The 17,926-nt window shown below is 36.3% G+C and overlaps 1 protein-coding gene across 1 annotated transcript; it reads left to right on the top strand.

Annotated features, from left to right (window-relative positions):
- The first annotated feature begins 7,205 nt into the window (after nt 1-7,205).
- fam83b (family with sequence similarity 83 member B) lies at nt 7,206-14,540 on the top strand. Its single transcript, XM_055030125.1, has 5 exons — nt 7,206-7,356; nt 8,838-9,311; nt 10,554-10,718; nt 11,276-11,400; nt 11,733-14,540. The coding sequence occupies exons 1-5, from the start codon at nt 7,297-7,299 to the stop codon at nt 13,648-13,650; spliced, it is 2,742 nt and encodes a 913-aa protein (XP_054886100.1). The 5' UTR covers nt 7,206-7,296; the 3' UTR covers nt 13,651-14,540.
- The last annotated feature ends 3,386 nt before the right edge of the window (nt 14,541-17,926 follow it).

Genomic DNA, 17,926 nt, shown 5'->3' with positions numbered 1-17,926 from the left:
TGAGATTTGTCTGTGGCTAAAGGCCATGGATGAACATTGAGGTTGTCTTGAACCAATATGCAATAAAAATTTAAAGCCATTCACAATGCGCCTACAATAAAAATTGAAGTAGCTTGGCTATGGATATTTTATATTTTGCTTAAAAGCATTTAGTAGTATAGTAGTTGACTTAAAATTGTGTATTTCATTATGTTGTAAAGAAAACAAAAAGTCCCTAAAAAAGCACCAACTGCTGGGTGAAAACACTGAACTCACTCTGCTTGGTTCTGGTCCAATACAGCACACAAAGGTCCCAGCGACGTCTTCTACGATAATTTGAAAAATAAAGTTTGATGTTGAAGCTTGTCAATCATTATTTCTTACTTTTCTGAACTTGCAATAGTACTGGTAAAAAAACATCTGTGGATGTCTTAGAATTGCTTTGTTAAATATAATCAGCTCTCTGCTAACTTTTTTATTAGCCCGTGGTATTTTGCTGCAGTAGTAATTTGATATCCTGAATGTCTGAGCCAAAGAACAACAGATTGAACAAGCACTTTCACTTTTTGCGCTCATATTCAAGCACGTCCACTCCTTCCATCGTGTGTGGTGATTATATCATGCCTTGATGAGCTAATTCATAAAAAATGTTTACAGTTCTCAGTTCCTTTAGTTATTCTCTTGAGTGTCCTGGGGAAGCATGAACACAACTGAAAAGATAAAGTGCAAGATCCATAATGCAAAGTTGAAACCAGATATTTTCAGTAACAGTATGAAAAGACATATAACTTCAGGGTATGAATATAACCTGAGTTCTCTTATAATAACACAACTGTCTCACCATTTAGATCTCCATCTAAATGACCTCAGCAGAAACATAAAAGCTGCCACAGTAATCACTTCACAATTTGACACCTTTAAATTGGCCCCTGTTTCTTTAAGAACAGGGGCCAAGAGAAAATCAGCATATTTACAAGCATTCTTAGGAGCTTTGGGCTAAAAAGTAGTTTACAGAAGCACCTCAGTATACAGACCGTTACATCAGGTGTTAATTGCCGTTGCTGCTAGTTTTGAGGAGATTTGTGGGGGCGAAGGCTTTTCTGGGGACCACAGCTCTAAGGAGGAGGTTTGGGTAAATAGGCGTCACTATGTGGAAAAAAACATATGGGAGCCAAGGGAGATTCAAGGATTCCTCAAATGTGTTATAAAATATCAAATTAACACCTCAGCTATGTCAATTATGAAGGAATATTAAAACATAAAATAAATCTCAAAAAAGTTGATTTCACACAACACTACACCCTCTTCTCCTCCCCTACCTTTAAAATTAAAACCAGGGTTACTTCTTCTGAGCACGTTTGCAATCTGCCCCAGACCAGCTTGTGGCAAAACGATAAACAAGCAGCCAGCTCAGTTTTGCTGAAACTGGTTGGATGGATTTTTTTACATGATAATTTAAAGGGCATTTTTCGTCAGCTAGGAAATGATAATGATGTCCCTGAATGAGATAAGGAAGTCTGTCTGGCACTCTGAATGAGATGTTAGGGGTTCAGAAGAACTCCCAGTTGGATAAAAGATGTCGGTTGTTTACACTGTTTGTATCCAGAGAATAGATGGTAACAATGAAGTGATATCACCAGCTGCAGTTTCATAGAAAAATATAAATTAGTTTCCTTCCTTATTAAAACATGTTTTCTGTGAGTTGAGTTACTCCTAATCCCATTGCTCTCGTCATTCATAGAAAAAAGTCTGTTACCTTATTAATGAAAAACTTAAAAAAACACACACACTCACACAATGATTTACCTTTCAATCACAAAGTCCCAATTACTTTGTGTTATTTAATACTGTCACTGTTTAAGGAATTTTCTATATAGGATGCCAAAATACTATGAGAAGATGTCATTAAATCTTGAACAACAAAAACATATATTTAAACATTGCAAGCTTCAAGAGTGCATGGGATACATTTGTTTATCTATTCCAGGATCCCCTTCTTAATGTGTGAATGAAACAATTCTGTTGCAGTTCATGTAGCTTGATTTTAATGCAGTTCTATTTTTGGTATGAGCGCAAGCAAATCCCCATCTGTATAATTCATTGTAAGAGACTTAGAGAAGAAAACGCTGTGTTCTGGCTGAGAGATTACAGAAGAAGAGGGCTCTTAACAGATGATGGCTGCAAAGCATATTTTTCACCCTTGGTTTCATCTGAATGTTTAGCTTCATTGAAAAAAATTAAAATTTTATTATTTTATGGAAAGTTACATCTTAAATACCAATTTATTTTTCCATTTTATCAGATCAAGACATACAAGCATGCCAAAAAAGAATACAAACAAATAAAAAAATCTATGGTTTAAGAACAGCTTTGTAAAAATGGACGTGCGCCTCACCAGCTGAGTGTCAAACTGTGCTTTGATGTTTTTCTTTCTAACAAGAGTTCTCTGCTGGAGATTGGTGTTGTCTGACAGAATGAGTTAGTAATGCTGTTTGAGAGTATAGCGTTCCTAACCTGCAGCACAACACAAGAGGAATTTCACTTTTTTTTGTCATTTTTCTTGATTATCCTTATTATTTTGTGATTCATTAAAATCGCTTTTCAATTGAAAATACTGTGAGGGCTTGATGTTTCAATGAGTCAGATGAGTTCAGTTTTTCTTTCGTTGCGTGAGGCAAACTTTAATCAAACACAGATGCAATCTACAAACAGTGAGCCATCATCTTAATCCTTGTTTTAGTTGGGAAAATGTCACATCCCAAATTACTAATGGGGTGTGACATCTTTTCAACTAATTCCAATGAGTAAGACCAAATTACCTAAGTACATGCCTGTTAGTACAGGCATGATAAAAAAGTCATGATAAAATAATAAAAAATATGCCTGTACTCACAAGTAGCTCCCTGTGATGTCATTATAAGAAAGAGATGATGTAATAAAATGATTGACATGGTGGAAAGTCATGCGTGATAAATCACAAAAGTAATGTGGATGTGAAGAAGGCGAGATCAATAATGGGGATCCTGTGTGTGAATTAGGCTATTTCAATTTTGCACAGTTTCAATTCCACTCTATGGATTAACATAGACTGACTTTTATGTTAGATTAATTTTTGTTCACAGTGGCACAGTTGCTAGTTCTGTTGCCTGGGTTCAATTACCAGCACAGGATCTTTCTGTGCACAGCATGTTCTGCATGTTCTTCCTGTGCATGCATGGGTTCTCTCTGGGTACTCCTTCCTCCCACAGTTCAGAAACATGACTGTCAGGTTTAATTGGTGTATCCTAATTCTCCATGTAAGTGTGTGAATGGTTGCTTGTCCTGTCTGTCTCCGTGTTGCCCTGCAGCAGACTGGCGACCTGTCCAGGGTGTGCCCTGCTTGTCGCCTGGAATGTTAGCTGGAGATAGACACCAGCACACTTCCTGACCCCACTAGGGACAAGGGTGATAAAAAGTAGATGGATAGATGATTACAAACTTGCTTATCTACCCCTTTTGTCTTTATATGTGTATCAACCAAAACTTGACTTTCACAAAAATTTTAGAAGTAAAAATTGATGATAAAACAACATAGCATGACCAGGAACTAGTGTGCACTGGCACCAGTGGCTCATTTAGCTCTTGACTCATCTTCACAATGTCTTATGTTTAAACAAATGTTCCCATATTTTGTAACTGTGATCCTGAATAAAGCTGTACATGTAGGATGCCTGTCTTTTATGCTTTTAATTATTAAAGACTTATTTCAGATGGCTCAGATGCAAATCTAATAACTGTTTCTTTATTTTTCAGATGCAAGCCTAAGTAGAATACAAATATATAGCCTTAGAGATCTGCTGCCATTGTTCAATGCTATGTGGATTTGTAATTCTTGTGGTGTTACTGAGAGGTGCAGGATCAGTGTATCATTCAGCTATATAATAGATAGATGCTCTACTTGTTGAACCCACAGAGAGAAAATGAGATGTAATAAGACACTAAAGCAATCAGTAAATTTATGCATAATGTATTAACTTTATTAGTTAATTTTCTTTGTTTCTTTGTGTTAAGAATTGGCAAATGATGCTGTGGTTACCCACTATATAATGTTGTGGTCTCCAGACATTTGCACATTTAAAACCAAGCTATGCCCATATAAACCACTGTGCAAAGTGTGACAACCACACATCAGAAACAAGTTAAACAGCTTTGGTTGCTTTTCTTTAACCTTCATCTCTCCAGAGAACTACAGATTAAACTGTGCATGTTTCACTGTAATTGAGGGAGTTACTGTCAAACATATACTTTACATCTGTTGTCGTCTTTGATGGCGCTCTTTTTATGAGTTGTAAATGTCTGAGAATGACATTCCTGGTTCTGTTGTGAAGTCTGTACTTTTGTTTTTACTGTCAAAAACAAATAGTACTGAGACAGAGCAAAGGTGACGCAGAAACACACACATATCACAAACCCTTTGTGTTCCTACATCTTGATAATATTCATGTTTACCCAAATGTCAGAGCAGCAGGTAACTGATTGTGGGACTTGCTAAGACTTGCCAGCGGCAGCTGAGAACAGCCTGAAGACTTGGGTGTCACCAGAGGTGACTCATAAGAAGGAAACTTCAGGACAAAAAAACTCTTCATAACTTTGTAATTTGTGGTGAGGAAATAAACATATCTGGACATTGTGAAGGGGAAAATCTTTCAGTCAGGTGCATTAAAGTGTCATATAAGATGAGAGCAAAGAGTTCAACACAAAACATATATCTTGTAAGTTCCTAGCTGCAGATTCAGTACATTTCTTTCATTCTCACTGAGTCTATAAGCATGACAAACTCAAGACATGACATTAACCATGAGGTGAAAGAACCAAGAAGCCAAAGTTCAACATAGTCTTGAAAACAATAGTCAGAAACATTTATCAGCACACACCCAAGACTAAATACATAACAAGCCATGCTGCAGATATCTCTTTCTTCCTGGCTTTTGTGCTTGAAGCACACAGAAGGAACAGACTGTTGAAAGACTGTTGTTATCAATCACAAACTTAACTGAATAAATGTGATTCAGTGCACCATTTCTCAACTTTTTAAACTAATATCTCCTTTAATTAAAAACAATTTCTAATGTTTTAGCAAGGGATTATAAAATGATTCCAAGTAATTGCTTAATTTTTCTGTGCACACAAAGTGTAATCTTATGTAACACCCAAATTGCAGTGGCTCCTTGTAAATATAAACATTTTAAAAAGGAATTTAATGAATTATTTGTTTTCAAAGAAAGAAAGGATTTTGCTTTTTCAAAAAATGTCAGTGTTGTTTTAAACATGCATAATGGTAAATGGCCTGTTCTTGTATAGCATTTCACCAAGTCAAGCTCACACGCTAATCATTGAATTGAATCTTAAGCACCAGATAGGAGGAGTCTATGCATAAACCACCTGTACTTTAACTTCCCAGGACATTTTATTGGGTGTTGAGAATGTGTGCGGTGTTATTTAACCAAATGTTAAATGAAGCCTCTGGAGAGTTTTGAAATGCAAAACCCGCATGCTTGCCCGTCATAAAAAAAGCTCCAGTGCTGATAACATATGGATGGGATAAGGGTTTTTTCACCTCATGGTTGTTAAAACATTTTCTGTGAACAGCTGTCTTTCAAAGCCTGTTCTACAGGTATAATGTAACATATTGAGTCATGTTTTTTTTCTTATTTTTTTTGCTCTGGTCTGTGTCTGTTACTTTTTGACATAGACTAAGGAAACTGAAACCTTAGCTTGAAATTTAGCCAAACTACAGAAAGTCCTTGGGTTACTTCAAAAGGAAGTTTTGACCTGACCTCCAACCTTCTCAGATCTTTATCCAATTCAACAGGTGTCAACATGTTCTGGGAAAACAAGTTTGATCCATGAAGGCCCCATCTTAAGGCACTGAAAGGATCTGCTGCAAACATTTTGGTGCCAGATACCACTCCAGGTTGTTTGTAATCCAGAGCAGGGGTGCTTAGGCTGAGAAATTAGACCCATAAGTGCTTAGTACTTATGTTATGTCTAATCTGGACATGTTTTACTGTTGAGGCCTTTACAAAAAATACACCAAACTAATTCAGAGTCAATTTAATTATTGTGAGAAACACAACCATGTTACATTCATCTGAAGCATGCAGAAGGCAATTTCATTTTACAAGGTGTCGTCTGTTTTTCTTTCAGCATGTAAGTTTCTTTCCTGCAGAAAAGTGCAATACAAATCTCCTATGCCTTGCATTTTGAGTAGCAGAATAAATAAACTCCATTAATAAAGTCAAGACAGACCTTTTGTTGTTGAGTTGTTCAGGTAATGTTCCACTTATTCTTTGTTTGCTATAAGGCTTTGCATTCCTTTATTTATGATCTTTGATTTAATCTAAACATTTAGACTTAATGTCAAATAATATGCTATTGTCTGCTCAAGCAATGTGAGATGCACTTTCAAGCAATTTTGTAAGAAGGAGGGGTTCCATCGATGATAACATTTGATAAGATTTAATAACAGAGATTCTTTAATCAAAATATATCTGAATGTTTGAAACCATGTTTAATGTAATTTGTGTTACACCAAGGTTAGCTCTGTTTTTTTATTCTCAATATTCCTGGACTAACACTTTGACCATTTATTGTTTTTACAATGATATATAGCTTTTTCTGTGGAAAAATTATAACTTGCAGTATTGTTCTGCTCTGTGCCTTCCATAAAGTCAAATCAAGTGAAAAAGCCCTAAACTTCCAATGAAGAATGCAGACTCCATATAAAGAAACTCTCTGTCCAAGTGTTGACGCAGTTAGGGCACAAAATGCTGAACAAGAATTCACAAATTGACATTTTTATCTCTCATCTGCACTCTCCAGTGAACAAGAACTAATAAACAAAAAGGAAAACGAGTGTGCTCATCCAGGGAATGTTTGCAACAGAGATAAATAGGTGATAAAACTGATAAAATTAACTACACTCTACCTTAACTAGTTATTATTAGGTCATGGATGATAGATTTAATCTCCAGAAGTCCCAGAACAGTGTAAGCAGTTGACAAGAACTAATGCTGAAGCATTCACTAAAACCTCATGTCGTCACAATCTTGATTTTCCTTAGTGTGAACTTTGTTCTTGTAGACAAGATGGGGAGTGGCTTAATGTCTCAAACAGGTTTATGTCTGCCTGGAAGCCAGTTTCAAACTGGACTATTTGCATGTTGAAACAGGAATCCACACCCTCCCACTTCAGACTGCTGATCGAGTTTAGATGCCTCCTGTCTTTGTTTCTCCCAGCTGGGTCTCAGAAGTCGCCCCAACACTGAACACAAGCTAAATGGAAGTGGGATATTTTACGAGCAGTCTTGGGGATTTCCACAAAGGTCACTATGAAAATGTAAGTCATTGTTGAACATGGCACTCCTATGACTACTTTCTTGTGCTTTGGGACTCTTTAAGAACAAAAAGGGTTTTTTTCAAAAATAGCAACTTATTTCGCTGGAATGTGAGAGTTTGGAACAAAATGTGTGACTAAAGAGTCTTTCTCTTGGTTGTGTTTTATTGTGTGGATGCAATTTATTAAAGCTGCTGCAGCTTTTTTTACATTTAAAGAAAATTGCTTACATGCTCCTTTCACATCTACAGCTTTGTTTTTCAAAATCCTAGTCACACAACAAGCTTCATTGTGAAAAGTTCAACATTTTCTGCTAAATAGTAAAATGTAAATGGCTTCTAATCAGTCTGATGATTACTCGTCAGAGTCTAAATGAATGTTGAATCTGCTCATCAGCTTTGACTATTTTGGCAACTAATTCAGCCCAACATGAACATGTTCAAAAAATAGATTAATGTATAGAGAGACAAGGCTCAACATGAAAACTCATCATTAGATTCGTGGGAATGTAAAATTATTCCCAAATGAAAACTATTTAAAAAACTGATAGAAAATAATTTGGATTTATTTTTCTGTTTATTTTATACACTTTTTCCACTATTACAGAACACCTGAGTTCTGAATAATTTTTTAAAAATCCTTAAAGGTGTGAAATTTAGGACCTTAAATCATTCAAATCCAAGATGGCTGCCATAAGTCCAAAACAAAGTGTTCGATGCAATAATAATATGCTTAGCTGTACTTTTCATTGTTTGTATCTCAGTGATTCTTTCATACACAGATTACTGTGTATGAACCATCTGCAAGTGGACACAATGGTTTACAGTAATCAAAGATAAAATGCACAGATACATAATTAGCAATGTGCATATCTAATGGTAATTAGCTTGTAATTGAGCATAGCAATTATATTCCACTAATTCTTTCTCTTGCCATGGAAACGTGGTTAAGTCTGAGTCAAAGTTATTCCTTGATTGATGGTTGCACTTCAGTCATAAGTATCCCACTTCCGTGTGAAGATGGAGTACTTCTAATATTCCTCACCACCCTTTGTTTTTGTTATTGAAGTCAGGATTATTTATGAGTTGTTAGGTGCATCAGTAGTTGACATACCACAGCAGTTCCACGTGATTTGACTATGTTTGGAAATGATAGGCTATTTTTATGACAATTTGCTCAGAGATCTATTTTTTTTTCTCTATATTTTTTAAAATACAAGTGTGTTCCATTGTTATACTTTTTAAATGTTTGTTTTAGATTTGGAAAGTCTGTCACCATTTTAACTTATCTGTATTTAAAACTCTTACTTTTCTTGCCAAATCAAGTAATCAGCTTGAATAGGCTGAAATTAAAACACAGGTACAACAAAGGAAATTTTAGAAATTGACACCAACGCCCCTTTTTCCATAAATGCACCAGAATTTTTGATTTTGTTTTGATGTTTGCTCACTGACAAGACCTTGTGTCTCTATTACCTTCAACAGGTCATAAACAAACAGTCCGGGGAGATGGACTCTTCAGAGTTTTCCCTGCTGTCATCACTGAGAGGCGACGTTAAACATGAGGATTTTGTCCACCCTCATTATAAGGAGTCATATCGCCTGGCAATCGATCGACTTATTAAAGATGGCAGAGACAGTTATTTTGAGTTCCTAAAAGAAGAACGTATTGTGAGCTTCCTCTCAGAAGATGAGATTGTCTTCCTCACCTCTAATGTTGAACAGCTGCCATCCCAAAACCAGACAGAAGAAATCACTGACCCAACAGACAACCAGTCGTCGTCTGGGACGTACTGGCCCACTCACTCAGATGTGGAAACGCCAAATTTGGATTTGGGTTGGCCACATGTCCAGCATGAAAAACATCCAACTAATGTCAATCTGCTCTACCATCCACCGAGACTCAATAACCCAACCATAAAGGAGGTGATCCGGAAGTATATTCAGGACGCAAGAATGGTAATTTAATCAGCCTGCAGCTGTACACTTACAGAGGCAGCAAAACAAACAAACAACAACAAAAAAATCAGGCCCTTTCCACTCTAAAGCAGTTATTTCACAACATGGACTTTCTCTGGTTTGTGTCCACCATCCACATTAAACAGTTTTTTGTAAGAAAAAATGCTTTTCAATAGAAAACCACCCCTTTAGGATTTTTTGCATGCAATTTTCCATTTAAGCTTTGAAGTAGTTATATCAGAATGAATATATTGTCCACTGACTTAATACATAAACATCTTATATTTTCTCCACTTAAACCCTAATATATCAGTTTCTGTGACTGACCAAAGTGTGTTGCAAGCTCTCCCTCCCTCTATGCAGCCAGATTGCTGCTGACTACTGCAGCTCTTCATTTCAGAGGAAAGGAGTGTCTTCTGGGCTGGATTAGGAAATATCTGGTTCTACAGCTTAGTTTCGGAAACACAAAGAACCATTTTCCAGAAATGCCACAAAGTTGTAAGGCCAAATGTTTCTTAAATTCTCAATTACCATCATGAGACTTAGTCAGAGGACATAAGAAACAAATTCTGTTTTATAAAACTGTGTAAGATTTGAATATACTGGAGGTTATTTGTAACACTTATGGCTGCTGAAATTGCAAAAAGGTCTTGATCTAAATGGGTCAAAAAGCTTTCAAAACTCAACTTTCTGTGACTATTTCTCATACAGTATAAATCAAATATTTGACTGATATAGCAAAATATTTAAATAAATTTTTTTTATTAATAGTTAATATCTATTAGGGGTTAAAGTTTACATGACAATTGCTTTTAGGTTTTTAAATTAAACAAATCAAATTGTATGTGTTCTCTTGTCAATTTGTGTGTACTGAATGGAAATAAAAAAATACTTTAGTTTAATCAATAATTTCACCATAATCACAGGAATAAATTATAAACACCATTTTTACCACTATTATAGTTCTACAAGTTCTAATGATATAAACTTGTAAATAATCAATGGTTTTGGTAATGAGAAATATTCTGTGATATGCTTTTTTTCATTTTTTTACTATAAAAGTGCAATGTGTTTTTCCAATACACATTGCACGTCCTAATTTGATCTTTGATGTTAGAACATGTGTACTTTTGTTAGTGCTACGTCCTGTTTTGGTTTCTTTGCACATGCACAGATGTAATTGCAATTGAATGACAAAATGCTCTATATCCATTCTGAATTCATTCTGCTTTCTCTTTGAAGGTCATTGCTATTGTGATGGACAAGTTCACAGATGTTGATATTTTCAAAGAAATTGTGGATGCTTCTGTGCGAGGTGTGCCAGTCTACGTGTTGTTAGATGATGGCTATTTTAAAAGCTTCCTCAAGATGGCAGATGATTACGATATCAATCTACAGCAGCTAAGAGTAAGTTCATAAAATATGTAAAATGTAAAAAATGGCCAGTAAGTGGAACATATTTATTGCTATGTCCTTATATATGATTATATCTCTTCAAATTTAATGAGGTTTGAACAGTGTCAGTGTTCACAAATTACATCTAAGTTGTCACATCACTCAGATGTGACCAAACCAAACTGAGAGAGAGAGATGCCTTCTGCCTGATAGTTGACTTTGTACATTATATAAAACCTCACCACTTAAGTTTTGTGCCTGCAAAAACTGGAAAACTGTTGTGCGAAATAGATCTTGTCTTTTTTTGACAACAGAAGAGGAATAATTATTTGATGATGCATGTTTTTTTGGGGGGTGGAGTCAGAATTATTAGCAAGGTATTCAAAAGTGTGAAACACACCCTATAAATTTCTCTTTGAAAGCACATTACGTGCCAATAAAAAAAGGAACTCAGTGACTCATCAAACTGAAAGCAACATAATCTGCAGAATGCTTTACATGAACTTTTGTTTGTTGTTAGCGGTTGTGATTTTAAACCTGACATGATCCTTTCACTTCTCTCGCAACAGAACATGAGGGTGCGCACAGTGAAAGGTCCGGATTACCTCTGTCAATCTGGAGCCAAATTTCATGGAGCAATGGAGCAGAAGTTTCTTTTAATCGATTGCCAGACAGCAATTTACGGCTCATACAGGTAAATAATGTAACAGTATAACTGGAAAACATACTGAATGTGCTGCGGTGTGCACAAGACAGAGTACTGTACTCAATGTCAGAGTTCAAACATTGTAGAAATGATTTCTCACTGACATTTTGTGAAAAAAGTGTACATCTGGTCCTTCTGAAAATAATAAACATTTGAGGCTTCAGTAGTTGTTTATTTTATGCAAAGCTTTTAAAAAGCTGTAAAAAACAACTCAGCACCAAATTCCAGCGATTAATTGCATTTAATCAACAGATGGGTGAATTTTTTTTTTTTTATCTCTAAGTCAAATAAGTTAAGATTTGTTTGGTCTTTTTTAACAGCTTCTCTTGGTCTTTTGAGAAGATCCATCTGAGTATGGTTCAGGTCATCACAGGCCGGCTTGTAAAGTCCTACGATGAGGAGTTTCGAACACTTTACGCCCGGTCAATGGAACGAGCTGAGCTTGGTACCTCACCGGAAGGGACAAACAACAGCAGCTTTCATATGTTGTCAAGACATCATTCTGCTCCAAGGATTGGACGAAATGACCAGATGAGGCATTCCTTGGATGTAGTAAATTGGAAAACCGGTGAAATGAAATCTGGGACCAGAGACAGACTCATTAAAGAGGATGGTAAATTCCTTAGTCCCTTAATGAAGACACCTCAGTTGGAACTTCAAGCCCTAGATGAGATGAATTTGTGTAAAAGGCACAGTTACGCCTGGGAAACACAAGATGGATGCATCCCACAAAACATGAGGCCTAGAGGAAGCAACTGGAATATCCACAGAGACTCTAGCATTCTACAAAACAATTACGCAATGGATAATTATTTGCAAATACAACAAATACGCAGAGGTCAACACATGCGTAAGTCTTATAACGGCCTTGATAAACAAGTCCTTTCCATGCAACAAAACTTGCCAACATTGGAGAAATCTTCCAAGTCGTTCATGCGCACATGGAGAATTGAATCTTATCTTAAAAATCCTGACACTCCATCTCCAGACACATTTGACTATCTAGACCAGCTTGAAACCGTGGATAAAGCTAACTTCATGCAGGGACATATGCGTAACTCGATTGCTCTCAGGTGCCCCATACCAGGACATCTAGAGCCAAGCCGACTCATAAACCCTCCTTCATGCCTTACTGGTTACTCAGCAGGACCCAATGCTCCCCTGCACTACAGTTCAATGCAGTGGGATGCTGCAGCAGCTGAGAACAGAATGAACACCAATGAAATCATGCTAAAGCAAAAGAGTTTGCAAATTTCAGACAATTTTGACAGCTATGCCTCAGGTAAATATTCTCATCACTCCACATATTCCAGTTTAAGCAGAACTAAACATGGTCAGATAATTACAAACCCAGACATGTTGACAGACAGTTGGCAAAAGAGGCACAGTGTGGCTGATCCAAGGTCAAGCACGGAACACCCACATGAAACCTCGGGTCACATGTATGGACATTTTGTCCGGAAAGAAGTAAACAGGAGCACTGCGGAGATCCCAGTTCAGAATGGTGGTTATAAAACAAGCATGAATGAAGATCAGCGATCTCTCTCCCACTACGATGTTAAGAATATTGCAAACAAAAAGAGCCCAAATATTCGTATTTGGCACAAACCCCCTACCAGGGCTGTCTCTGCAGCCGCCCTTCATCTCAATAATAAAGAATTAGCAAACAAATCCAACAGTATGAATCCTCAGCCCATGCCAGATAATGGCTCCAAGAAAATTCAATCTTTGTTGAACATACCGGAGAGGAAAGAGGATTTCAGAACCACGGATACAACAAGTCTCAATTCTTGTGAAAGCTGTGACACTTTAACAGCCGATGATGATGCAAGATCAACTCAAAGTGGAAGAAAATGTCAGCAAAGTTCAACCAGTTCTGTCAGATCATCGCCAGAAAGCCATTTAAAGTCCGAAAAGCCACAGTTCAAAACAAAAGAACATCAAGATCACCAAGTAAACTCTCCCTCTAAGGCTGCCATACAGAAGAAACCCTCGTTTTCTGGAAAAAACACTAAGCCGGCAGCTGAGAGTCGTGTGTACAGCAGGTTTGAACCTTTCTGCTCACTTGAAAAGAAAAGCTCCCTGTTGCCTGGTTCCAAACGTGCACAGTCCAAAAGCCTTTCTCGAGGTGAAGCAGCCATCGAAGCCAGCCACAATCAGGCAACACGAGGACACCAGGAGAACAAGCTGGAGAAATTCTTCCATAGAGTGGGAAGTTTGTTAAATAAGAACAAATAGTGAAGACTGCTTTCATGGCACACTCAAGTTAACTACTGTTGATGCCCACTAGATTGGCAAAGTTTCCTTATGTAGTTCAAGTATTTGGATTTTATTTTTTACCTCTTGTATTGCACTAAAAAGGATAAGAAAACAGGGTACATTGATGTGCATTACAGATTTCAGTGATTTAGAAATAACCCCAGTCTTTGTTCTGCTGTCAATTAAAATGATGCCAAAAATATTTGCTTGAGCAGATGGTCGTTTTGTCAGGTCACATAATTATGTATCTTTTCTTTTGCTGGAACTTCAGATGTGAAGGGTGAACATCCCTCACTGATTTCTGTATAGACTTTGTGTTCTTGAGCACTGACATCTGCTCCAGGTGCAGACTTAAAAAATACAATAGGCGTGTAAACTCAGACATCAGGACAAGCATTTCTTACTAATCTGTTTCACAAAGGCTTTATAATGCAGTGAAGTAGGGCACAATATTGTGAGAAAGAATGCACATTGTGTACTTTTCTCAATTAAAGTCTTAATCTTCCATTAATTTTATAAAAAATTAACAGGGTCTTTAGTAATGGGATTGCTTTGTTTACAGAATGGTGCACCTTAATGTGAAAACTCTATGTATATACGGACAAGATAAGCCAAGAACGAATGACTCTTAGCTTCACTTGTGAGGCGTTGATACTTTGGTCAACGGTTTTTATTTCTTAGGGGATGAAATGAATGTGCTCAGAGATAATGCACTTTTAAATGAATGTATTGTAGAGGGGTAGATGAGGGTTTGTGTGTCAATGTTACTGTATAGTAAACACACTGCAGCCTGGAAAACGTTTCTTTTATTTTGTATTGTGTTTATTTATCATGTCAGTAAACATTTTTATAAAGAATTTTAATTATCAGTTTAAATGTTTTTCTTGAGTGCCTAGTGATTTATAATTTGTGGCCTCATTAAAACATCAGTAGACGAGCATTTTCATTGTAGTTAACCAATATTTTGTAAATATGCTAATATGCTCATACATTATTAGCTGTGAAACTTATTTATATTGGTGAAATGGCTTTTTGCCCAGGGTAGCATTTGCCTTCAGATAACATTTTCTCTTGTGATGCCATGTCATTTGTACATGGAATACGTTTTCTATGCCTTATTTGCCTGCTGAGTTAATGAACAGTAAAATAGGCTTAATGTGGAACTTTTAATTGTACACCAATGGAAAATATTAACATGCCTTGATCCAAATTTAAGACTAAAATCATCATAAACCAAATAACCGCAGTGTTAGGCAGTGATTTTCTAGAATAGAAAGTGATACCTAGAGATGATTCCTATTACTAGCTATGTGGCCAGAAACACATTAAAGTGGTTCTCATCAATGTATATTCAGATTGCAGAATAGCTCAATAACATTCTAGACCTACCTAATATTTTTCTATTTTTGACAAAACTCGAAAATTAAAGTTTCATCATGATTGCTAGTAATTTGCTTGCATTTAGCATTACAGGGGTAATTACTTAATCTTCCTGGGAATACTCTATGCAGAAGCATACTGAGATATTTCCCCACATCTCTATTTTGTCTAGCTTTGTTTCCTTAAAGCTGTTCTTATGGTGTGTGTAAGTTAGATTAAAAGAACCAAGGTCCCAGAAAGGGCTACTTGTTTTTGTTTTGCCTTGCTCACGTTATTCAAGATATAGTCCATGATTAGGCTTGTGCAGGGACTATCGCTCAAGGTGTCAAGAAACACAATTCTTACAATAAGTGTCATGATGTATGAGTTTGAGAATGAACCAAATGCAGACTGGAGCTAGAGCATGTATCATGTTAATTATTTAATAAAAAACTTACGAAACTTACAAATAAAACCACAGAGAAGTAAGGAGTGTGAGCAAGAGAAGGATTTAAATACTGTGACTGTGAATGCTGGAACAAAAGGTCTGGGCTGATGAGCTAACAGGTTGCAATAGTGAGGAGAGAGTAAATGGCACAGGGGACAGGGTTAGAGTGCTCAAGAGACAAGGAAATTAACCTTAAACAATTAAATTAGAGTAACAAGAATAACTAGAGACAAGAAATAAACATAGTATACCAGAATCACTAAGAAAGGACTGAACCAAAGTAAAACACAAACACAGCTGAGCTGATAAAAAAGAAGGAACTAAGGAAGACAGAAACGAACAAAACCAAATTAAACAACCTGAGATCCTAACGATAATAGTTTGCTTTGGTACACATAAATTCAAAAAAACTGAACAATACGTGTCATTTCCTTACACACTGAGGATGGTGAATCATAGGAAAATTACATGAGATTCCATGTTCATCAGAAACAAAGGAATGTTTTCTTAACAATCAGATGCCTAAAAAAAGATAGTTAGCTAGTGGCGATATCATGTGACAGTCGTCAGAAATTTATAGAGATAAGCCTCGATTAGCTCTGGTGCAACGCTGTGATGAAAAATCCTTCCCTTGGGACAAAAGCTTCTGTCATTCAACTCTCTCCCCACTGAGTCGAGGTTTTACTTGTCCAAACTTCTCACTCATAGTGTGTCTTTTGTATTGTCCTAAAGCAAAAAAATTAAAAGAGAAATAATTTGTTACAATCATTCCACTTCAGAATAATGTACTACTTTATATTTTCTTTGTAATGTGTTCTTTGTGTTCTTTGTAAATCCCACATAAATCTCAACTAAATTTAAGGTTGTTGGACTAAAGAAGTAAATAAAAATCAGGAATTTCTAATGCTTTCAACCCACCAGTAAACAGGCAAAAAATAAAATAAAAAATTATGACAACATCAAGAGAAAAACTCAAACAAAGTCTCCACAGAAAATCACTAGGTGTTGGTCTTGATGGTTTGACATTTCAATAAGTGACAGTAGACAGAGATCAAAACCATTTTTTCTAATCCAAAGAAATTGCCAAATTATTTAATACACATCCATCTATTGAAAACTTGGTTAGTGTGTTATAATAGGAGTAACAACATAAGACATTAAACCGCATGGTTTGTTTGCTTGCAACAATAAGAAAGAACTTGACTTTGATGAGTAGCAAAAAGAGAACTCAAACTGACCTTTCTCCTTTTTTCACACAACCCACAGTCTGACTCTGTACATAACTGTGGGGAAAAAACTGAAATAAACAAAAATCTCTGGCTACCAGAGAAGCCTTCAGCATTCTTATCACCTTTCATTTGGTAAATATTGAAAACATAAACTTTGCTGGCTCCCTTCATTAATGCTGATGCCTCTAGCAAAGTAAACTTGTGGGAAATGTATTTACCTAATCCAATTTTCCAAACTAAAAGACATTTTGCTTCACAAGAGTGGACCTCAGGCTCCCACCTCTCATTGCAATGTGGAGGTGTTTATCCAAGAATGTTGAAAATTGTAAATTTACTTAAATTTATTTTCTCTATTGTAAAAATTGGCCTATACCAATAGGTCTCAGAGATTAATTGCCCCTTTTATTCTGCCTTTACCCTGTCTTTTGTCTCTTTTGCTTAGTTCATTCCTACTCTTAAAGTATAGCCTTTGCTGTCTATCACTAATACTCTGCTTCAGGAACCTTTGTTGCAAGACATTTCCTATTGAGTTTTCCCAAACTCTATTCTCTTTGCATATTAAGCCAAAAATATTGAACCGTTTCCTTTTTGATTGTGTCAGACAGTGTAGTTTGACATTTTGAGATGATGACGATAGCAGAGTCCAAAAAAGCAAGGGCAAACCTAGAAGCATGTTCAAACAAAAATCGTCCAAAAATAATTTCAGTTTCTTTTATAAACTTATCAACAAATCCTGTGGAAGAACATGTGTTGTCCTCAATACTTGCAGTCTTTACATCATGTCCATTACATATGAAAAATATTGTAAATTTATTTAAAATCAGATGTAAACATGCCCAAAAGGATTTTGTTTTCCTGAAGTCAGAAGTCACAGAGCCCTCCTGTTGTCTTCGGGTCATTTTGACCCGAGGCCTGGGTTTGGTTATTCTTATTTTTTTCGTCAAGTTCACATTTGAATTGCTCCAGCAGAAAATTCCATCTGAGTTGTGAACACTGTAGTTCTGATGCAGGACTGTTAGATTTCAAGTTGCTGTATGGAGTTGCAATTAAAAAAATGTTTTTTAAGGGCTTGTCCTCGGGTCATGTCAACCCGAGGGCAAGAGGAGGGGGGGAAAAATTTGAAAAAATATCAGTTTTATGGAGATCAATGATGCCATTTCAGACTGTTTGTCTGAAATGGCAAACAGTCTGAAATTTCCTTAGTCTTCAGGTCAGTCTG

Source organism: Poeciliopsis prolifica, unplaced genomic scaffold, assembly GCF_027474105.1.
Source record: "Poeciliopsis prolifica strain line A6 unplaced genomic scaffold, Auburn_PproV2 SCAFFOLD005, whole genome shotgun sequence".
NCBI lineage: Eukaryota > Metazoa > Chordata > Actinopteri > Cyprinodontiformes > Poeciliidae > Poeciliopsis > Poeciliopsis prolifica.
Note: the sequence above shows the minus strand (reverse complement) of the source record. Positions and strands in the feature narration are given on the sequence as shown.

Excerpts from the sequence above, each read along its gene's own strand:
- fam83b (XM_055030125.1), top strand. The coding sequence starts at position 7,297 with ATGGAAGTGGGATATTTTACGAGCAGTCTTGGGGATTTCCACAAAGGT. Across the intron at positions 7,357-8,837 it reads ACAAAGGTCACTATGAAAAT|GTCATAAACAAACAGTCCGG; the intron begins GTAAGTCATTGT and ends TACCTTCAACAG. Across the intron at positions 10,719-11,275 it reads TCAATCTACAGCAGCTAAGA|AACATGAGGGTGCGCACAGT; the intron begins GTAAGTTCATAA and ends CTCTCGCAACAG.